The 23,649-nt window shown below is 39.3% G+C and overlaps 4 protein-coding genes across 5 annotated transcripts in view; 2 read left to right on the forward strand and 2 right to left on the reverse strand.

Annotated features, from left to right (window-relative positions):
- The window catches only part of LOC103480196 (protein C-ets-2-like), a 6,252-nt gene extending 2,844 nt beyond the window's left edge, over positions 1 to 3,408 (forward strand). For both annotated transcript variants that reach the window (XM_008435073.2, XM_017310301.1), the window contains 4 exons: positions 196 to 357; positions 1,347 to 1,568; positions 1,650 to 1,768; positions 2,476 to 3,408. In XM_008435073.2, coding sequence (XP_008433295.1) covers positions 196 to 357; positions 1,347 to 1,568; positions 1,650 to 1,768; positions 2,476 to 2,700 — 728 coding nt within the window. In that variant the 3' untranslated portion in view covers positions 2,701 to 3,408. The remainder of the gene's footprint in view (positions 1 to 195; positions 358 to 1,346; positions 1,569 to 1,649; positions 1,769 to 2,475) is intronic.
- A 3,568-nt stretch (positions 3,409 to 6,976) lies between these two features.
- On the reverse strand, positions 6,977 to 10,411 carry LOC103480108 (bolA-like protein 2). Its single transcript, XM_008434926.2, has 4 exons — positions 10,319 to 10,411; positions 10,047 to 10,115; positions 8,606 to 8,703; positions 6,977 to 7,221 (listed from the first exon to the last, which is right to left on the reverse strand). Exons 2-4 carry the CDS (start codon positions 10,107 to 10,109, stop codon positions 7,122 to 7,124), a joined length of 261 nt encoding a protein of 86 aa, XP_008433148.1. The 5' UTR covers positions 10,110 to 10,115; positions 10,319 to 10,411; the 3' UTR covers positions 6,977 to 7,121.
- Positions 10,412 to 10,670: 259 nt separating this feature from the next.
- On the forward strand, positions 10,671 to 13,518 carry slx1b (SLX1 homolog B, structure-specific endonuclease subunit). The gene is made up of 5 exons (XM_008434925.2): positions 10,671 to 11,047; positions 11,148 to 11,199; positions 12,496 to 12,816; positions 12,895 to 13,110; positions 13,185 to 13,518. The coding sequence occupies exons 1-5, from the start codon at positions 10,872 to 10,874 to the stop codon at positions 13,212 to 13,214; spliced, it is 795 nt and encodes a 264-aa protein (XP_008433147.1). The 5' UTR covers positions 10,671 to 10,871; the 3' UTR covers positions 13,215 to 13,518.
- A 431-nt stretch (positions 13,519 to 13,949) lies between these two features.
- LOC103480106 (uncharacterized) lies at positions 13,950 to 22,481 on the reverse strand. The gene is made up of 7 exons (XM_008434923.2): positions 22,259 to 22,481; positions 19,973 to 20,094; positions 19,772 to 19,882; positions 18,638 to 18,691; positions 16,869 to 17,039; positions 16,560 to 16,682; positions 13,950 to 14,756 (listed from the first exon to the last, which is right to left on the reverse strand). Exons 1-7 carry the CDS (start codon positions 22,263 to 22,265, stop codon positions 14,709 to 14,711), a joined length of 636 nt encoding a protein of 211 aa, XP_008433145.1. The 5' UTR covers positions 22,266 to 22,481; the 3' UTR covers positions 13,950 to 14,708.
- Positions 22,482 to 23,649: the final 1,168 nt, after the last annotated feature.

The following is a 23,649-nucleotide window of genomic DNA, read 5'->3' on the forward strand; positions in this document are numbered from 1 at the left end:
GATAGATAGATAGATAGATAGATAGATAGATAGATAGATAGATAGATAGATAGATAGATAGATAGATAGATAGATAGATAGATAGATAGATAGATTCAGCACACAGGTAGCTCTAGATTTCACTTTCCTACTTTCCTTTTGGCTGTCAAAGCTGGGCTCTGACCAGCGTTACAGTTCAGCATCTTTTCCCCTCAGAGTACATCCAGGATCAACAGAATGAGATACTTCACTATCATTCAGCTCACAGCTCAGACCTCCACACTCTGGATCCAGTTTCTGCCCCACATGAAGGTCACAGTCTGATGAACGCAGAGGAATCCATCAGTTCTGCTTTTCTGATACCAGAAATACACAGAGGTAAAAAAACCATCGTTCATAAAAAAAACCTCATTATTATTTCATTGTTGTCATTACAGAAGGGCTACGTCATTTTCTACAGTGAGACTGTTCACTTTCAACTAGGAGAACTTTGTTACTGTTGCATGTCTGAGAACTGTGTGATAAAATCTCAACACAAAGCAGAATAGATGCAAGCTTAACATTTACTTCACCAACATGCAGAAAATCTTCATGCTGACAGACATTTTTTATTTACATTCTCCTTCCAGCCTCCAGTCCATGAATCTTAGCATTTGTCTTTTTTGTGCTACATAGAAAATAATAAGATTTTTTTGCAAGCTTTTAAGTAGATTTAAAAACAAAGTTAATAACCTTCAGCTGCTGATTTGGCTTTTGAAAACCTCCAAATTAACAGCTACAAAAGGGATGAAAATAAAATGGAATTTAATTTAGTTCACACTTCCTTCCCATTGCATCTGTCCCTGCAGTCTGACTCACCACTCAACTCAGTTTGTTATGAGGTAAGAACATTTGATGAACATTGTGTTTTCATCAAATGCAAAAGCACAGATCAGAACATCATGAACACATCATCCATGAATTAAAATAAAGAACACTCCTGGTGGAAAACCTGTTAGATGATCAGGTTCAGCAGGAGAGTAACCCTAAACATACAGCCAGAGTTAGAACGAATTGTTAGATCAAAACAAATGTATGTGTTAGAGTGGCCCAGTCAAAGTTCAGACATTAATACAATTGAAAATCTGTGGAAAAACGTGCAAACTGAGAAAAATGAATAAAGCCCAGAGGTCGTCTCTCTCAGGTTAACAGCTAAGTGCCTCAGCTGGAATTTCTCAGCTAGAGAAGAGAAACATCACATTAACAGAACTTTACATAATTCTTTCAATAAAAATGGCTTTTTTAAAGTTTTATTCTTTGAACCCATAAACTTTATAAAACAGTGAACTCTGACCATATCTTGTGTTTCTATCCCTGCTTTCTTGCAGAAACACACTTGGAGGAGAGGGCTGCTGCCAGCAGACCGCCTCCCACCGTCAGGCCACGGGCTTTGACTGCTCCACTCACTGATTTACAGCCTCTGGACGACAGAGTGTCTGATGATGCCTTCATGCTGCTGCAGAAACACGGGAGCTTCAAAGACTATGTAGGCAGCAAAACACATGTGGGCAAAGCTGTGATACCAGCAGCCATTTTAGCTGGTTACACTGGTTAGTACAGCTGTGGGGACAGAGACACTCATTTTGTCTGTCCAGGTTTATGCATTGATCAGCTGAGCCTTCCTCCCACAGGTAGTGGACCAATCCAGCTGTGGCAGTTTCTGCTGGAGCTCCTAACAGATCGCAGCTGTCAGTCCTGCATCAGCTGGACTGGAGATGAGTGGGAATTCAAACTGACCGACCCTGATGAAGTAAGAACCTGCTGACCTTCCTGTTGGTTCATCTAAACCATCTCTGCTGATCAGTAACAGGAAGGTGATTCAGTTTAATCTAAAACAGAGACTCCTATCAGAGGGAGTGAACAGCTTCACATAAATACAGAGAGCAATGAACCCAACAGTGATAGCTGAAATATTTCTTTAGGGGTCCTACTGAGTAGCTATGAGTAGTCAATAGCCTCTTTCACAAAACATTCCTGTTGTAAACCTGCTGTATAAGGTTCCTCTGGCCATCCATAGCAAACAGGTGGAGCTTCTGAAATGAGCAGGTCTGCTTATCATGCCGGCCTTTTTACAGTAATAATGTAAATTGTAATTGGTGGAAGGAGCTAAAATCTGTCCTGCAGGTGGCCTGTTAGTATCCCCTCTACTGCTGAGCAACAAGACTTTTTCATTAAATTCTCACCACCAACCTGCCACCACAAAACTTCACTGTGCTGAACCACACACATTGTTGAGGTTCAATTGTTCTGACTGTTTATCTAAAACAGTCAGAACAATTAAAAAATTAATAAAAATGAAAAATAAATAAATAAATAAAGTAGTGTAATTGCATCTTTCTTGTACAGATACATGATACTTGTACAAATACTCATCAGAGAACATCCACAATGTGACAAACACAATCTGTTTGTGTTTGTCACATTGTGGATGTTCTCTGATGAGTATTTGTTTCCCAGGTAGCTCTGCTTTGGGGAAAGAGGAAAAACAAACCCAAGATGAATTATGAGAAACTGAGTCGGGGCCTGCGCTACTACTACGACAAGAACATCATCCGCAAGACAGCCGGCAAGCGCTACGTCTACCGCTTTGTGTGCAACCTGCAGGGCCTGCTGGGATACGAGCCTGGGGAGCTACACGCCATGTTGGACGTCAGCAGCAAGACGAGCTCAGGAAGGCAATAACCAGAGACCGGACCAGCAACTCTTTTTCTAATAATGTTTTTATTATTTTTATATGATTGTTGGCAGCAGAAGTGGTGGATCAACATGCTCAATACATACTCTGTCTTTCACTGCAAAAATGTCCAAAGAAATAAATTCATGTGGCACTATTTTTTGGGGTGAAGTTGAGGTAAAAAATTACTATATCATAATTATTATTATTATTGCAGGAGTTTCTGTGTCCCTGTGTAGAGGGATCCCTGCTCCAACACAGATAAAACAAATGGCTGAAATATTTCCTCAGCATGAAGTCAGGTTATGCAGAAGTCTGGTCATTTGACTGAAATGTTCTGGAGAAGAGATGCAGACAGCAGCTGCTACTTTGTGACCTTTTATCATTATTTTTGACTGACCAGCTACAATTCTGAAAATTATGTTTATTAGCTAAAGGCTAAAATTAGGAAAGACACTTTTTGAAGTGTATTTGAAGTGAAATTCAGAGGTTGTCTGAATTTCCACAATATGTTGGACAGTCAGCTTTTAAACTGTATGACAGGTAAAATATTTAGAGTTCCCTTCCACAAGGTTTTTGTAATAGTTGTTGGAATTTAAACACACTCCTCTGTACAGAACTGGTGGAACTGGGTTAGGTTTGTAGATCACCTTCCTCACACAATCCTTAAGCTCTGTCTGCAAGTTATTCATGGGAATAAAAATCAGTACTTAGTGTTTGAGTGGCTTTTTTAATCTTTTCTGGCTTGAGACGTTGCTTCACTAAAATTAGATCTGATTCAATACAATTCATTATACCAATTTACAACAAATGTCAAGGTCCCTTACAAAAAAAACTTCAATTCAATCATACATACATTCAAATTAATCCTAGTTATCATACAATATGCTTATTTAATTATTCAAAGCAGATTCAAAAGTTACTATAAGGAAACCCAGCAGAGCATCAAGACCGACCTGCAGCGTTCAGTCATCCTGGATGAGAACGTAGAGACAATCACTTGTGGTGTCTCATTGACTTTACAGCAATCCCTCATACAGAGCGTGCATGTAGAGACAGTGGAGAGGAAAAACTCCTCTTTAACAAGAAGAAACCTCCAGCAGAACCAGAACCTGGCTCAGTGTAAACAGCAATAAAATGTATAAAGGTAAATATTATAGGTCTCTCTCATTATTTTTGGCATTTAGGAAATAGAAATAAAACTTTTTGCAGTCATAGCTGATTTAAAACAGAAACAGTTCTATATAAACTAAAGTAACAGGAATAAAGGTGATGTGTGAATATTTCTGGGTTTTTATGAATGTGACTTAGCAAAAAGTGGTTGCCATTTTGTTTATATTTTTTTGTTTGTTTTTCAGTGTAAACATTTGTTCCTAAACTTAAAGACTTTTGTACATCCACCCAGGCTGTCAGAATGATGGAAGAGTTCTGCATGAGGGTGGAGCACAAATCAAGGGAAAGGAAAATGTCCGAATGCAGTCATTTATGATAATGAATCCTTTATTGTGTTTATTCAGTGACTATGCAGCCGTATGGAGAGATCAGAATGTCTTATTTTAAATTACCAGCTGACTTGTGATGTGATTTTCTCCATCACAGAGCAGGAGAACTGAAACAGGCTGAGGGAGGATTACTTCCACCACTCACCCACCAAGAGCTGCTAATGGAAGAGCCGAGTGTCTGGTGGTCAGCATGGCTGCCACTCAGAACAGAACAGAGCTGAACAATCACATCATCCATATCATTTACACTAGAGGAGGGAGCCGGGGGGCTCTGAGTCACAGCAGCAACAAGAGGGAACCACAGAGAGGAGCTAATGTTATTCAAACCATCTCTGGTTTTACCTCATGATGACACATCACGACATGTAACTGTAGAGCACACAGTAAGGCCCAAAGGTATTCATACCTCAGATACATTCAGGTTTAAAGTAATCTTTTAATTTGTCCACAATGTGTCTTCTGACTGGAAATAATAGTAATGTTTTGGAACGAGTGAGTGGAATCTAAAAGGTAAAGATGCCACCGAGCCTCAACGTAAATCCAGGTAAATAATCACAATACCAGTGGAAACATTCAGACAGGAAACATTCAGACAGGTGTTTCTATTGATTATTGAGAAAGGTATTTATTAATTTGGACTAAATAGCATGTAATCAAAAATAGTTACTTTAGTTTTTTCGTAACTGTTCTTTCTTTAATGTTGTTTTATCTTTGAATAAATGAAAATATTTTTAGGGGAGGGATGAAGATTCACCTTCGACCCTAAACATACAGGAACAATTTAGATCAAAGCAGAAATGTGTTCAAATAATGTAGTCAGAATCCAGATTAAACCTGTAATTTGTGATAAGACAGTAATGATCACAGATGTTCTACATCTGATATCAATCTAAAACCATGAAGACATATAATGTCTCTGCAAACACAGAAGAAAGGCTCTGGGGGTTTAATTAAGCAGTTTATAGCTAATATAGTTGCTGAAATAGTCACTGGCCGTATCAATCTGTCTAAGACAGCTGAGACAGAGTAAGGCCCAGAACAACCAGGCTCATTTTGGGGTCCGATCGGGTCGGATGATGGATGCAGCAGTTGGAACCTGTTAAAGTTAATGATCACTAACTGTGACCCTGTGACTACAACTGCATCTCCAACTGACATCTTTCCTAGTTGGAAGTATGCAACAAATTGATGGCATGAATTTGCCATCAAATTCATGCCATCAATGATGGCACTTAGTGCGACATGGAGGTAAAACATCCACTTTGGGGTAAATGCAAACCAAAATCTTTTACTTGCAGAAAAGGTAGTGTGCTTATCCATGCTAGGAGTTCAGAAGTACAGAAAAATAACGAAAGAGTGAAACAGTGATGTTGTTTAAGCAGCTCTGAGTTTACTGCCGGACCGGCTTGTTTACATATTCTCACATGAATTGTTATTGTTGTTGTCGAGTTGATGGACCGTCCAGTTGGAGACTGTGTGTCAGGTCGAAATCAAAATCTGATCAGATGCAAGCTGTGTGTTTTGGGCTTAAAGGTTGAAAAAAATGGCATTTTCATTTCTATGACCTCTTTAAGGTCAGAGTATTTAGCAGAGAACTCTATTTTCCAGTCCTTAACACAGCTGTCACCGGTTCGATTCCCGGCTGAGCCAGGGACAGCTGGCTCTTCTCTTATTGCCTTTATTCCTGTCCAGTTAAAGTTGAATAAAGGCCACTATTGTCATAAAAATCTCACTTTAAAAAAATGCACTGTATACAACATTGGTGAAATGTTTATCTGGAGGCTACTCTACTCCAACATCACAGGTGGAGAAATGAACCCCTGCTGTATTATGTGTTAGAGGGCAATAAATCAATAAAGCAGCCATGCCGTTGTCTCAGGTATTAAATGAAACTGCTTGGGCTCCCTGCAGGAGCTGCTGGTTGCATTCATCCAACACAAACAGCCACATCAGCACTGAAGTGAAAATCAGTGAATTTGACTGAACCAGTTAGGTTCCATTAGTTCAGCCACCACCAGCTGATCTCACTGAGCGACCGCTCTGGCTTTCTGAGCCCCCTGAGTCTCAGCAGGGCGTTCGCCTCATGTGGTTATTTAGTTTCTGGCAGGGATCACTAATGTTCATCACATTCACAGTGGAAGATCTGCTGTCAGCTGGGACATGGGATGAACAAGTCCCACTTTGTGAAAGAGCTTTAAGCACTCAGCCTTCCTGACAGTGAGTCCTCCACTTACTGTTTCCAGTTCAGCTTATTGTCTGCTGGCAGGATCACAGCAAACAGGAAGTATGTTTTAGTAGTATGAATAAATACTTCTGCATCCAGAATCTCTCCAGTGATGCTTGGTTGTTACCAAGTGACCCATGTTAACATATGTTAACATCCAGCCCTGAGCCATGGGTTGGATGGTGAGTCAGTTACTGTCTGGGTTCAGGTCTTGGTCAGGAGTCTCTCTGCATTTAGAATCAGAATCAGAATTTCTTTATTGTCATTGTGCAAGAAAACACAACAAAACTTTAGAAACAGCTTAAAAAATTGTGGTGTTCATATTCCACAGGCAGAGCATCTACCTCCCCTTATTAATATTTCTCTACCCCAAATATCTACCAGTGAATAAACAGATGTGATTTATATTGAAGAGTAATTTGACATTAATATTTATGACCCTTTTAGCATGGATTGACCATCCCACAGGAAGGAAGGAAACATCAATCCATTATGAAAGATTTACTGAGTGGGTCTGTTCTTCCTTCACTAGAAAATGAATTTAAGGATTTACCCAAATGCAGAAAAAGGAAGGAAAGTGTTTTATTTTCATTTGCAGTAGATTTGTATCAGTGGGACAGACGGAGCAATAAGATAGTTGGACCAGTTGAACATTTTCACATCATCCAAAAACAAGAAGCAAACGGAAGCAGGTGGAAATGTGTCACTGTTGCTTCAACTTGTCCCAGTGTTCTGGTGTGAGGGTCTTCTGTTCAAACGCATGGATTGCCTTCAGCTCCTCTGCCAGACACATGTTCACCATCCTGCAAACACAGACAGCACATCGGTTTAATGTTCCCAGGGAGAACGGCTCAAAGTGAGATGAGTGTGTTTACAGCAGAGCTCAGCAACAAACACCTGCAGCTCTTAGTCAAACTTTGAATGTTTTCTTCTGTCTGACAGAGACTTCTCTAGAGTCATCCGCATACTCTGGTTATTCTGCAGGATGGTGAACAAAAGCTGCAAAGCACACGCTTGCTTTGCTTGATTTTAGTGTTTTAGATCACAGCATTTCCTTCAGAAGCAGACAGTGAGGAGAATTTGATCACAGCCGTAAATAATGTGTAAATGAAGCTGGGTGGACCTCAGGGACTTCTTTAAATTTGCTTCAAGTGGAGTAAAACATTTAACTGAACTTCAGAAAGAAAGCTAATAACACGTTAATCTCACAACACAGATCTTACTCTCTGATTAACTCATTTCTAATCCAGTTCAGAATCCTAAAACCTTCAGAACGCCTCCTGTCTTTTCTCTCATCTCCAAACCACACACACTTCCAGCTTCACCAGGAAATGAGCAAAACTCTGGATTCTGCTTCAGGTTTTCAGGATATGGATGTACGATATATCGGCTTCCACATCGGTATCAGCCGATGGTAGGCATTTTTTAACATATTGGTCTGATAAATAAAACTGGCCTGACATTAACAACCAAAGTTTTTTTTTTTCCCCTCGTTGCCATTTGTGTTTCAGGAGTTGGGGGGCTGGCTGTGTTACGTGACAGTGATGGTGAAGCAGTGCAGGACTCTGGGGAGTTGAACTGAAGCAGAAAAGAAATGTATAGTTTGATTCCAACTGTTGAGACCTTTGCTGCATGTCTTCACCCCTCCTCATAAATTCAGGTCTTTGGAATTTATTTCACATTTTTCCAGATTTTTCCAGATTGTGAAGGAAACTCAAATTACATCCTGCCAGGTTTCAGTACCATCATGTAAACCATGTCATCCTCTCCTCCCTGTGCATCGTCAGTGGCTTTGGATGGATGAGCCCAGGCATTTAAACCAGAAACTTCCTCTAATTAATTTTAACATTTTATTTCCCATTGGAATGACTAAAAACATCATTATGAAAAAAATCTGAAACAAGGATTTGAACTAAACGTAAACGGTAGCTTAGATCGTTGAATGAGCTATCTAAGCTAACAACGTACTTGCAGATGTTTGGGGTGTTGCACTGGAGAGACATTTGAATTATGAGCTTTAAATCTCTACTGATAAGTGGACTATGTTTGCTATAATCTGCTGGTTCATACACAAATATGTTATTCTAGCATTGATCGTAATGCACATGGAGAATTAGATTTGAAATGTGTAAGTAACCTTCCACCATGTAGATATCAGAAACTAATAAAACGTCAGCTGAAACCCACCTGTGTCTTTGTAACAATGGTTTCCCCTCAAACTGCGCCGACACCACCAGGACTTTGAAGCTGGCTGCACATCTTTCTGGTGAGGTATCCTCTACGTCCTGAAAAGCACAACATCAACGCTTACTTCACTGACCAGCATCAGAAAAACAGACATTATCATCAGAAATCTGGTTACTGATTAGACAAACTGTCCATAGAAATGTTCCCTTTGGGAAAAAAATAGTTACTGGAAAAGTCTAACTGAACAATCTTTGTGTTTATGAGATAAAAAATTATTCTTTTCTCTTTTTATTTAGCCAGGAATTCCACACAATAAAGCTGCCATGTTCATAACAGAGGATGAAGGAAGAGGCTGCATAGAAGCAGCTGTCAGGTTCTCTCATCACCAGGTTGCTCCCCAAAGTCAACTATGTATTTGCAGGATGCAAGTAATGCTGCAGCTCTGCATCTCTCACTCACCATTTTCTCTACTTTGTATTTTAATTCCTTCAGTTCATTAATACTTTATTTTTTCCAAAGGGAAATTAAACATTGCTGTAGCTCATGTCATCTAAGGATCTTTTCCTTCCAGCTCTCAGTGGAATGTTTTTCTCTGCTCCCACCTCATTTGCTTTGCCTCTCCTCTTTAGGTCTCTGGCTGTTTGATTAGAGAAACGTTGGAGTCCGGGGTAATGGCCAGATGTTAATTTTACAAACGCTGATCAAGATCAACGATGTTAGAATATGACAGACAGACAGACAGACAGAGCTTATATAATGGTTCCCGTAAAGGACCTTGCTGTTGTTGGGTGCTGCTGACTGAGGGAATATGGAATATGGAGAACTGGTCTGTTTTACAGGCAATCAAGTTTGAATGTCCCCAAAGCGAAAACTGTCCAGATGGCACACACTGACTGGCACAATGTTGACAGTTCAGATTGGACTCTGCCAGGCAGAGTGGCAAAATCTAAATACAATTAAATCCATTAAAGCTTTTTTACATTTACATCATTACACATTGTTTACATTTAGCATGTTGCTTTTAATTCTTCCAGAATGGACATAGAGCACCGCATGCTAGAGGACTGGTGATCGTCCTCCCAACCAACATAGACCAGAATAAGTCTGAGATGTTTACATACAAGCACTCACTGAGGATTGATGATGTATCAGGTTCTGAAGGGAGCAGCCCAATTCTCAGTGGGATAGTCAAAGTACGAGTGAATTTGTGTGCCTAGATGCATGGGAAAGCCAGGTGTCAAGTGTTCCTTTGGAAATGGGATTCAATCCAAAACCCTGAACAGCAAGCCAGAAAAAGATTACAGCCAAAGTTGTGGCCCAGTTAAAGCCACAACTCAATCTGACTGGCTAAACTATTGCTATGATGACCACCGAGTCTGATGGTAGTGACTGAAGCAGCTTGACCACACACACAACAATCAAAGAAATGACAGAGACCTACCACATGCACTGCCTCGAGCTCCTTAATTAGCTTCTCCCGGATGTGATCTGCTGACACCGCCATGTCTATCTGAAACAATACATACAGAAATACTGACTGTCGGGTCTAGTTCAGCTTAAATATCTTTAATACGGTTTTATTCAAGAAACAAACAAACAAACAACAAATTATAAAGTTAACGTCCAAAGACTTCCTGTATTAAACAATTTACGTGATAATCCATGTGTGTGTCTCTCAAAGAACAGTAGAAGCATACAATAACTAAATGCTACCTGTGATCTCCTGACTTTATCAACTGGACACTGGACAACCGGTTACGTTATTATGGCCCAAAAAGAATACCCAATTGACTCTTGGCTATGACTATTTTTAGCCAATCAGTAGCCTTCCAAGCCGTGACGCTATTTTCAAAACAACAAATGATCATCGAAATAGGAGTCCATACAGAAAAGACAACAAAATTCTTTTTAGTGATTGTTGTAAGAATAATTTTAATTACGTATGTTGACACCAACGTAAAAGTATACTTTCGGTATATTTGTTAAAATAATGGGATTTTTTTTCTGCCCATACAGGGGGTTATTTTCAACTTATTTGATCAGGCACCGTAACGGTCCACTAAACTAAAGGCTGACCGTGATACAGGAGCTAGTAGTGACAGAACTGATACAGAAGCAAAACATTATGACATTACCATAACATGTTATTGGCTTTCAACATTTCCCCTAACTTTGTGATCATTATTTCACTCGTTCATCAACTATAGCCATGGGTCATTTCAATTAACGGTTGCCACCGTCTCATACGGAAGTTATTAAGGTTTTCATGATGGTAGTGGAGGTGGAGAGCTTCTTCGGTGTGTACATGCTTTACTGCACTAACCCAAAATTTAAAGGCCGTATTTACATCGGCTTCACGGTCAACCCTGAGCGGCGGATTGGACAACACAACGCCGGGAGGCACAGAGGGGGTGCCAAGAGAACCAGTGGCAGGGGACCGTGGTAAACATGCTGTTTTTCTGTTGAATTGTGTTTACAGTTGCATGCAGTATTTAAGAACGACCATAACTCTAATATGCACCTCTTCCTCTGTGCTGCTCAGGGAGATGGTGCTCATTATCCATGGATTCCCTTCAGATATAGCTGCCCTGAGGGTGAGTCCAGGTTCCAGAGTTCAGGTCTGCATCACATCACGGTTAGTGATGTCCAGTGTAGGAGATAAACGCTGTTGCTCGGATCGCATCTTGTACAACCCAACAATCTCTGAAGAAATTTTCAATATGCCAGAGAAAACCAGCTTGTTCATCTATCCACTATCAATTCCAGCATATGTTCCCAAATGTCATCATCACAGTGACTCTGCTGTGTTCTGTAAAATTTGTCCTACTTTTCTGGAAAAGCCTTTTTTTAATTGTCCCATTCTTGCATTCATTCATTCATTCATTCATTCATTCATTCATTCATTCATTCATTCATTCATTCATTCATTCTAACCCTGTGAGATCCAGTGTTGTAATATTACAGCATCTCTTATTTCCAACACAAACATTTTTAAATGTTGACTTTTCTTCTGTTTTATTGGATATGAAATGTGCATATAATTTCCCCATACATGATCAAAAACTACCACACCTCCAAAATCACCAAAAAATCTGAGTGACTGTGCCACATTAATCGAAAAGGTAGTAGATAAGATGTCTTGATTTTTTTTTTGTTCGTCATTACAATGTCTTAAACATTTGCATGTGTAATTTTTGTGCAAGTTTGTACAAAATATTTTTATAAAAGTGTACAAAAAGTTTACTTCATGCCTGTAATTTTTAGCGTGACACAAAATAATTATCCAACGTCCTTAAGTCAGCACAGGTAATCTGTTAAAACTGAAGATGAACTTTTTGTTTCATTTAATGCAGTTATTGTGTGTTGGACTGATCTCTAATCCACTCAGGATCAAATTATGGAAACAGGTTAAATGTCCACTAGCACAATCTTGAGAACCCTAATGGAGCAGATCCTGTATTATGCTGTATAGTTCAATTTGAATTTGCATTTGTTTTTTATCTTGATTTGCATCCTTTCAGATCAGTGAGTTAAAACTTGCTTCACTGATTGACAGGAACACTGGTGTCTGACTTTGAAATGGATAAATCAGAAAAACACTTCTGAGATTGCCTGGATCATAATCCTCATTAGAATTTATGGACTTAAAAATATTCAGCTCTGTACAAGGAGGCAAAACCAAATCATATGAGCTCTAACATTTCTGATGAGAACAGCAGTCAAATATCCATACGTCAGGAAGTTGGAGGATATTCTTTATCAGCAGTTTGTTAAAAGACAAATGTTAGGATGGCATGAAATGTAGTTTAACGTGTAAAATTGACCATGTGTGGAGAAAATGTGGAAAACTAAAATTTGTGTGATTAGTTCATGTTGTCTTCCCCTGGCAGTTTGAGTGGGCGTGGCAGCACCCTCACTCTTCCAGACGACTTTCCCACGTCTCCCGACGTTCCAAAAGAGAAACGAGCCTGCAGTTCCACTGGCGCGTTGTCTCCAACATGCTGCGGGTGGCGCCGTGGAGCAGGCTCCCTCTGACTGCCCGCTGGCTCAGACAGGAGTATAGGATGGACTTTGACCCCGGCCTGCAGCCCCCGCTGCACATCCCCATCGCCTTCGGCAGCGTGAGGGCCAAGAAGAAGCAGTCGCTGCCATCTGCAGGTGAAGATGAAGATGTGATGTCTGTGTGTTTCCTTTGCAAGAAGATGGTAAAGGTAAGAAATGTATCCTCAACAAGCGATTTATCCACGTCTGGCTGGTTTGCTCCATCCTCTCCTCCTCCTCCTCCTCAGGTGTCAGAGAAGCTGAGCTGTTTCCTTCCTTCCTGTGGGATGGTCAGTCATGTAGTTTGCCTGGCCAAATATTTCCTGAGGTCCGAGCCGTCCCACCTACTGCCTGTAGAGGGACAGTGTCCTTCCTGCCATGGCTCGGTGCTGTGGGGGAGCCTCATTCGCCATAAACACGGCTGCCTCGGAGACCTTGAGGACGTCATTTCCTCCACATCACAGGTCAGACTGGTGCTTCAGTGAAACCCCTAAAGGCTGTGTGTTTGCTCACTAACTGGTGTTTGTTGCTCCTACAGAGCCACTGGGCAGATGAACTGCAGAGGTGAAGAAAAGGAGGCTGCAGTAGAGACTATAAGAGTGAACGCCTGCCATTAGTGCTGAAGAGTGTATATACATTTTACTGTCTCATCATAAAGTTTTTAATTCTTTCTTAACTTTGTATTATGAACAATAATTAAATTTTCACAAATAAAAGATTAAGGAAATTATTTTACTGCTTCATTTCAACAGGATGTGTTCTGTAAAGCTCTTCTGTATAACATGTTTTCTATAGCTAATGTGAAACATGTTTTGTTTAGGTTTTTGTTGTTTTCGGGACCTGAAAAGAATAATTAAAAATTGTCTTTATTTTGTCTGCTTCACTATTCAAATGTATGTATATAACTTTTATTTTAAAATAAGTTTTTAAAATATTTGTTAAACTATCACCATGTTGTGATAATCTGTGAAAAGCTCGAGCTCGTCCCAGTGCTACAGTGGCTGTCTGAAGAAACGCACCGCTTCCAGTCAAAAACAGCCAGGGATTAGCATGTTGGATGAATGGATGGATATTCAGATATTCACTGTTTCACATTTCAAGTATCAGATCAAAAGTTAATTTGCGATATCATTGTTTGTTTATAATACATAGTTTTTATCTTTTACTGTTGTTTGGTTTAATGTTCACCTATGTATATAGCAAAATTTCCACTCTATGTTCAAATTTAGACCCTTAATATACAATTCTAACCCAAGTGGATTAGCGAATGTCCACATGAAATTCAACTTTGTGTAGCCAGTTCTTATTTAAAAAGCAATGAAGTTGTTTTATTATCAGTCCACTCAGACAAAAACAGTTCCATAAGCCATCCATTGTTTTATGGCCACATGCAACAGTCAATGGGCGAGAGGCGGGGCTCCTGCACAGGGTGCTATGGTGTGTCCCAGCACAGGGGCATCCTGTGCATGGGCCTGTAACATGGGCCTGTAACATGGGCCTGTAACATGGGCCTGTAACATGGGCCTGTAATGTCCATGTTACAGGTAACATGACATTTATTTATATTGATACAAACCTCAGGTCAGAATGGTAAATGAGATGAGGTGAATGAAAAAACAGTTACAAGAGTTATTGGGAACTACGTAGAGACTCATTATTCTTTCAGCTGATTGTGTTTAACAGTGTCTTGGACACCAACAGCTTCACATGTTTTACAGCGGATCCTGTCTGTACCGCTTAACAGGACAAAGAATCTGACTGACTGCAGATCTGTTTACATCCATCTTACAAACATTTCCTGCACTTTGCACAAGCTGCATTCCATCAGACCATTTCAAAACATCTTCAGTGTTCAAATATTATGCACTGTGTGTAGACTTTCTAAAAGACTGAAAATGGAGAGCAAAAAAGGTAAAGTTATATGTGGGTAAAAACTATAAGTTCGATATTTATAATATGTTTTAGGAGTGCATTAGTGGTTTGACTTTAAGAAAATCAGAACTATAGTTGGCATAAAATAAGGATTAGTTGAGCTTTAAATCTGCAGCTGCACATAGTCTGGTCATCCTTCTCTCTGCTGGTCGGCTGGTGATTTGATCGTGATCACTGGCTGTGGAGGCAAAAAGAGAAAAGAACGTTTGAGTCTTATAATAATATTGTTAGCTTAATTTCATCCATCCATCCATTTTCTGGCACCCTTGTCCCTCGGTGGGGTTGGGAGGGTTGCTGGTGCCTATCTCCAGCTGGCGTGCCGGGCGAGAGGCGGGGTCACCCTGGGCAGGTCGCCAGTATGTTGCAGGGCAACACAGAGACACACAACCACACACACACACACACCTAGGGACAATTTGGAGAGGCCAATTAACCTGACAGTCATGTTTTTGGACTGTGGGAGGAAACTGGAGTAGAGGAAACTGGAGTACCTGGAGAAAACTCATGCATGCACAGGGAGAACATGCAAACTCCATGCAGAGAGACCTGGGGCTGGGAATCGAACCCAGAACCTTCTTGCTGCAAGGCAACAGCTCTACCAACTGCGCCACTGTGCAGCCCCCTGTTAGCTTAATTTTGGTTTTATTTCTGAAAACTAATATACAATACCTTTAAGATGTTTTTATGTATCTAGAAAATATCTACATTTAGTTTTAACTAGAAAATACATTGAATACTTAGAATACAGTGGAATGTTTGCCAGTTGATTTCCTGAACTTAAGATGTTTGAAGGTTTGCATTCTGTTTGATAAACCAAACCGGCTTTAACTCACAACCCTCTGCCTGAGCTGTGTGTTCAGTAAACCAGCTGCAAATCTGGAACACGGCTACGGTGTTCCAGATTTTTGCCTTCAGCTAAAAATCACATTTCTGATTATATCTGTTAAAACACTTCATTTTCCAGCTGCAAATAAGCAGGATTAGACATTGATATGTGTGAGTGGGCTTCCTATCTTTTCCTGTGACTATACTGAAGTTAAAGTGACCCTCAGGCAGACACTCTTATCTCTAATTACGTCACTTCTGAAGTGAATTGGTTGCATTGGATTTTATTTTAATAAAGGGGGCTGAGTCAGCAGTATATAAATCGAAATGAATTTAATTGCCAAACACAATATTTAGATTTTTATTTGTAGTAAAATTTTAAAACCATGCAGTCATTTTCCTTCAACAATGTTGGAGTGCATTGGAGTACGCTGTTGCTCTGACACAAAATAATCCATTTAAGTTTGGTAATGTAATAAAATAGGAAATAAAAATTCAAAGATTATGAATATTAATTGAATATGCTACAAATCTTCAAGGAAATGTGGATGTGCAGCATGAGTGTTGTTTTAGAGGAGAAACATTTCATAATATTTCCAGTATTCAAATGTTCAACAAAATCAGGACAAAAAATGTTGAAAGGCTCTGAATATGGCAATGCAAGTGGTCCATAAAAGTGGGAGCAGACTGCTCCAGGTTATAAGCCAGAAGTGTTTGTTAATTATATATTTGTGTTTTGCTTGTTGAAAAAAGCAGTTGGTGAAGCAGTTTGTTTGTTATTCTTTGATCAACAATTACCAAAGTGACTGGACCAGACTGTGAAATGGACCAGTCCGGTGGATGCTCCTACAAAAACCACCGATTGCTGAAAATGTGAACACTACAGCTTTTTATTCTCTTAATATTTACAAAAAAATATATGTAATCAAATATCAGTTTTCAGTTGCAATGTACAGAACAAATATCATCACAGGAGAAAAAAATAGCTCTGAAGTGACTAATTATGCCCTCAGTTTTTCTAACCTGACATTTTAATGGGGATTTGTTTTTTTTCCTATCTTTCCTCCTGAAAAACAAATAGTAACACTGAGTATAGACAATTTACCTCGGGAATCTTCATTATCGGTTTACTAAGTCAGTTGGTTTGTGAACTCACCATTTTGCTGGCTGCTCCACAACAGTTGACCACCTTGCAGCAGTAGGCAGCCAGAGTGGCAGAGATGGCCAGCAGACAGGCCTGGATTAGAATCCCTCCAGCAAAGAAATGGGAATGGATGCTCTGAAAGTGGACAGAATGAACCAGCACTGGATTACAGCTAAACTCCTGAACTCAGACATCAACTCCTTTCATATGTTACACAATATCAGTTAGAATCCAACATTCATTCTTCAGTTCCTAAAACTGGACTTTACTTCTCATCTGAACTTGAGGGTGTGGTTTTTAGGAATATTATTCAGTCTTTACCTCAACCTGCTGACAGATTGTGTGGTAATTATATGTACTGTTGATGGTGTTTCTCTCAAAAGAATCAAACCAGCAGTTGGCGGACGAGACTCCCAGTATTATTATGGTGAAGATCATGTTCAAGAAAGAGGCAACACATGCCAAGATCTGCATCACCAAACAGGCCGTGAGCTGTCACAAAAGAAAGGTTTTATATATAAATATAGATTGCTTTGAACACATTCACATATTAAACACACACACAAAAAAGAACCTTTCAGAGTAAAGCCATCATATAACAAGAGTCAGTGTCACCATAAGTTTCACTTCTGTTTCTCCTCAGCAGCTGGTTGCTGGAAGCTGCTGGTGTCAGTTAGTGGGTTTTCCACAGTACTCTGATTTGCAGCAGTTTTGCATCCTGTTCCGATCATCTCTGGTTGCACAAGATTACCAGTACCAGTACTGCCGAATAAAGGAAGATGACTGCATAGTCTTTTTAACATCTGCTCCATTAGTGTCAAAAACACTTTTTCTGTGCTCAAAGACAAACAACAGCTTGTACAGCTTGGCATCTTATTGTTCATTTGTTGATATTTTCATATGTAAATCTGACCTTTCCTGTTCTGAGGCCAGTTCATCTAAATTTGTTTCATTTACTGAATGACAGAAAAATAAGATACAATACAAATTTTCTTAGAGTACAGACGTATAAATACTTACAATTTGGTGGATTGTATTGTTAACAGTAAAACTTGTGTCAAACGTTTCAGATATCCTTTAACATTTGAGATCTTCCTCTCAGCCTCAGAAGCTTCCTCTTTTATAGTCCATTTTAGACCAATTACCCACAAGAATAGGATAAGGTTTTTGCTTTTGACAGCATTTTCAAAGTGTAATCTGAAAATGCTTATGGCTTTTGCTGAATGTAACGTGTGAAAAATTTACAGAACACAAATCTAGTTTTGTGTTGCAACACACAGAAAAGAAAATTCACTTCTGCTTTTTGAAAATCTTTAGTTGACTTTCCTTCTTTGTTTCAAAAGACAAAGATCTGAAGTGGGATGTAAATTGTATGCAAAGTTTACAACATTTACCATTAAATCAAGAAATGTGGAAGCAGTGGTGGAAGTGAAGCAATCTGAAATGTCAAATTAAAATTTAACAATAACAAAAACTAAATTTGTCAAGCTAAAAAAAGTGCAGGAGCAAGATTGTCATGAGAGGTGGTTACAATAAATATATCTATGTAGAAATTATTAATTCCTTTTAGCAAATACTGTGCCTTAAACTATATTCCCAGGTGTGCCCTTATTGGATTTAAAGCTGTAAATTAACCTGCTAAGGATTACAGAACCAAAACATCATCATCATAACAAACTATTTTAAAGACATCTCAATGTATGTAAGCTCCAGAAGTCAAAAAGGAAATATCTAAAAAGGACTCTAGTTATTCTGGCATTTGTCAAAAAGAAATTGTTTTGGTAAAATCAGGAATGGGAATTCATTTATTATTCCTCCAAAACATGGATGACCATCGGATCCAGACCAGCACACAATCATAGAGTTTGGATGATTATTTAATAACAGGCATTATGTAAACATGATGAAATTTCAGCTCTGCTTTATGGAGGGAAATTGTTAAAAACTTATTAGCGAGATGAAGGAATTTTAAAGGAGAAACTTTGAGGATTTTGACAAGTGTGATTGGTGAAGTTATTGACATGAAAAGTAACAAGAAGAAGAAGAACATCAAGCTACGCTGCGTTTCATCTGTTCAGAAAGTGACTTACTGTTGGCAGATGTAGGTTCTTTGCTGCGACAGCTACACTCCCAGCTGCAATTACCTGCAATGACAAATCATGATCCTAGGTAAATTTTTTATTTTTCTAGTTAACCCATCATCACTGTTGCATGCTTGGGGTGATAGAAGCATTATTGTTGGGAAAAGTATTCATTATTCTCGGTGTAGTTGGGCACTATCATCCACTGGTTGAGGAAATCAGAACATTGATGTTTTTGATCAATGTACTAAAGAGATACCAAAATTATATTTCTTGTTAAATATACTAGTTTAAAATTTTTTAATTTCAAACTGAGAGCTTATTTTTCTGGAGTTTTGGGAGAACTGAAAAACAACCCCTCCAAGGTGCATCCCACATCAAAGTATATAAGTACCTAACTTAATAGCACTTATAGTCGCCACCAGGTGTTTGTTAATTGTTGCTGCCGCTAGTATGTAGGGGGAGTTTTGTGGAAGTAGGTGGCGCTTTGTGAGAGCAAGTGTTTAGGCACCCCCGAATGGTTGCCATGGGATATTCAAGGACTCCACAAACATGCAGGATGAACCAAAGCAACACTTCATCTGTGTTTTGATGAGGGAATAACATTATAACATGATATAAAGGACAGAAAAGTATATTTTATATAATGCCCCCTTAAAACTCTGACCTGCATCCATGTCTTTGCTCAGTAACAACATCCCCATGGAAACGTGCAGTGTTAGTTTGGCATGTAGGCCAAATCATTTATTTTGGTCTCTAGAACTTTCGTCCTCATATTCCCTATATCTCCTACATGGGTCATGGTTAACTATATGACTACTATTGTAAGGCACTGTATCCACTGTACCCTTGCCAATAATACCTGGTGCTAGTATCTGAGTGACATCATGTCCAATATGACTGGTTTCCATCTGAAAGGCTGAAAACTATTATCATGCATTATTTTAGAATTGAATAACTTTGGATGAAAAGCACCGTCTGTTCGACTCATACTTATAAACATCAGAGTAATAAACAGTTTTTCTGCAGCTATCATGTCTGCATGTGTGAGGTTCCTCCAATGGAAGTGTGGCTGCAGGTGCATCAGTAAAGAACGTTACAGGCTTCAGGTGAACCTCCAGTTTGATTCTACTGGGCACTTACCAGCAGGGAAAAGACGAGTAAAGGAACATCAGGTTCATAAGAACTCAGACCTTTAGCCCTAAACAAACTGAGACTGATGATCATATACACACTGAAGCAGATTTGAGTTATCTGTGGAACAAAGAAAAAATAGTTCAATTAAGGCCACAAAATAGTTGAAAAGCAAAGATTTAAACATACATAGACCCTCACACAGCATACCCCGAGAACTTTAGGCTCAGCTTCCAGATATTTCTCCTTCCTTTTGGCATTCCTCTGAAACGTGACGGCAACCAGCGGGCTCTGGGCTGGGCTGGCCCCTTGCTCCACAGCTACTGCCTCATCTGAAACCAACACTGCCACGTTTAGTCAACAGCCTTAATTGCAATATTTGATACTTTTACTGTGCATATTGTGGAAATTGATATGATTAATTTCAGCTTAGTTAGTCTGTTTAACACCAACATAGAACAAATATTGATCAAACCATTTACAAGACAAATAATATGTCATAACATGCAGTTGTGATGTCACTTCAAAATAGGTGTCATTTTTTCATCCAGGTTGAAAAATGTTTCATTGAGATGAAAATATATTTCTGGAGAAGCTCTTGGGCACAAAGGCAGCAACACACACAGCACTCTACACTGTCAAAGGTTGGTGCTTGTCTACCTCCGCAACTTGAGTTTCATTCTATTTTTATTCCATAAGTTTTCATGAGATGTTAGTGTATTAATTTCTTCTGTAACAACTTCAGCTCTTTTGGAAAGGCATAGTTTGTAAAAAAATAAAATAAAATCAAAATTCTTCTTGGAGTGTATTCCTTTTTTTTTATTGGCTTCAGTGGATCTATTTTGAGAGTGGTGAAAAATGGGTAATGAGGCCGAAGACATGCACACAGGTCATCAGTTCGGGACTCAAACCTGTGACCGCTGCATCGAGGTCACAGGTTTGTGACCTCGGTGCAGCGCCCATGTGGGCTTCACCGCACATGGGCGGTGCTTCCATGGGTGGTGCTTCCATGGGTGGTGCTTCCATGTGTGGTGCCCACCACCATGGGTGGTGCTTCACCTCTGCGTCACCACAGAACCCTGAAGTATATTTCTAAGGTCCCACTCTGATGTTCCATAAGAAAGCCCTGTTTCTTAGGTCAGGACTCTGCACAGGTCAGTCAGGTTCTCAAACCTCAATCTCACTCATTCATATACCGGCCCTGCTTTGTGTGCTAGTATAAGGAAGGGGTCACCTCCAACTGGGCCCAAAAATTTGGGAGTATAATGTTTTTTTAAACTGTATTGGTATGCAGAAATGTTTAGATCTCCTCCTAATACAAGCAAGTGGCTGATCCCAATTCCTGAAAAAAAACCCCAAATAAACTAGCAGTATCATTCCGCCATCAAACTTTATCCATAACACAATTTCAGTCATGCAAGAGGTGATTTCATGATAACTGCCAAACTCCGGGCTTGCTGACTGGATTAGCAGACAAGAGGCATGATGCAACATTCCAAACAACATGTCTCCACTGCTATGGATTCTGGTGATTATATACTTTACATCAAATTTCCATTTGGAATCACTAAAGTATTTTTGAATTTACATTTGAGACTTTGCATTGTCTTGGTGATGCAAGGCTGAAATGCAGCAGCCTGGCCAAGGAAACCTGCTACATGAGGTTCTCTGCTTTTCTCCAATCTAAAGGCCATATGAAGTTTGGAGGACTGAAGCTATGACTGCAAAAAGCTGGTGACCTCTTCACAATAATCTGTGATTTTACATGGCTGGGCTGCTGTTGTTCCCAACTGCTTCCACTTCCACAACAAAAACAGTTGACAGGATTATTTAGCAGTTAAATTTAATTCACAATTTGCATCCTATCACAGTAGCTGGAGTTCACTGAGCTCCTGAGAGCGAGCTGAAGCAGGAAGGCCACAGCTGGATTTTATCCAACTGTGGCCATGGAACTGACATTTCTACTGATGTAGCAATATAGTGTAAAATTGATAATCTGTTACAAAACAAATGCAGATGATACAGATACAGGCTCACAAAAGTATTCATAACCCTATTCCATATTTTGTCATATTACAACCACAAACATAAATCTATTTTATTGGAATTTTATGTGAAAGACCAAAAAAAGAAGGTCGTATACATCTAAGAGGTAGAAAGAAAATTATATATTTTTTTACATTGGTAAACTAATGTAAAAATACAACTTGACAGCCATGTATTTTTCTGGTCAGTCACGTAATATTTCAACATAATACATCGTTACAGACGTAGTAATTGTATTGTATTCTGATTAGTCCATTATCATACCGCGAAGATCCAGCATGAACCGTTATCTGAAACAGGAAGCCGTTCATAACAACAGCGGCAGCGCACAAACTCTGGAAAACAGTGGAAACTAAGCGTCTCAGTTTCTCCTGTTTAAACTAAAAGTACAAAAAAGAAGAAAAGTTTCCCTCACTATTATCTGTAGCAAGCGCGAATTCTCCTTTTTACCTGCCATGATCACAGAATTGGTCTTCGCCCCGGTCGCCTTTTTCTTGTCTCCTGTTTAGATGGAAAAGCTGCTGGTGTTTTTCTGCGTTGATCTTCGCTTCCAGTCGAAGGTTTTGCAATCGTTGGCTGCGGCTGTCTGTGGGACACGGAGTCCACGCCCCGCCGCCCCACGGCGGGGGAAGAGAGGAGCCCACTCAGCTGGGAACCGAGACTTCTGCTTTCTGATGGTTCGACTGCACAGCCTGTTCAAGTTCCTGACATCTGGTCACTTCCAGTCACTGCGTACACACCTCACTTTAATCTATTATAAAATGCTCCAGATACCAACAGTGTCTATGAAAAGTATTCACCCCCCAAACTGTTCTACCCTTTTATTACTTTTATAAATCAATTATGATCAACAAAACTTTTTTTTACCAAAAAAGACAAAAACAAACAAACAAGCAAACACATTAATGTAAAATTCAAAAGGAACTTTTACAAAAAATAATGACAAATATAAATATGTAACATACATATTTACATATGTATTCAAGTCAATTTAACAGATGCACCTTTGACTCCAGTCCCAGCAGTGAGTCAATGTGGATGGCTGTCAGTCTTCTGGACGCTGCACTTTTCCTCCATTCTTCCTGTTAAACTCTTGCAGCTCTGTCGGGTTGGGATGGATCAGCTGTTAACAAGTCCAGTCACATTTTCTCTATCAGATTTAGATCTGACCTTTGACCTCTCTCAAGCCTCATTCTAGCCTCAGTAACTAAAGAAACTGAGGAGTCTCTTTAGTTATGCCAATAGGTTGCTGGAGAAAAACGTACCACTTTTCCTTACTCTGCTACTTCTTTCTTCTTCTACTCTTCTTCAGTTTGTATTATTTCCTCTTATTTCAACTGTTTAAGTTTTGTCTAAGTTTTTTTCTCTCCGTAGAAGCTACATCTGGTCTGGTATTGTTCAGCTGTGGTTCCATCCTAAAGGAGGACATCGGCTGAGATAACAAAGTCAACAATCGTTCACCCAGAGAACAGAATGTATTCTAGTAACGTACTTCAATACTGTCAACAAAAAGTCTCAGAGGATTATAATGTATAATAATTAGAATGTCTGATTTATGTTTCTAAAAATGATATATTAAAATAAAAATTTAAACTGATGTGTTCATTCTGGTATTTTTAAATGACAAAATTAAAACAAGCAGAAAAACAAATAATAGAGATTTTTCACAAACCAAAATCTTCAGTCACTTTTTATTTATGTTTGAACAAAATATGTTTCTTCTTCTTCAGTTAGTGAAGGAAGCAGAGGCATAATAGCCAAAACATTGAGTTAAAGTGTTGTGTTACTTAAATAATGTTGCTGTAGGTAAAAGAGAAAAAAATGAAGTAGTAAAGCTACTT

The sequence above is a fragment of the Poecilia reticulata genome, linkage group LG18 (genome assembly GCF_000633615.1).
Source record: "Poecilia reticulata strain Guanapo linkage group LG18, Guppy_female_1.0+MT, whole genome shotgun sequence".
Classification (NCBI taxonomy): domain Eukaryota; kingdom Metazoa; phylum Chordata; class Actinopteri; order Cyprinodontiformes; family Poeciliidae; genus Poecilia; species Poecilia reticulata.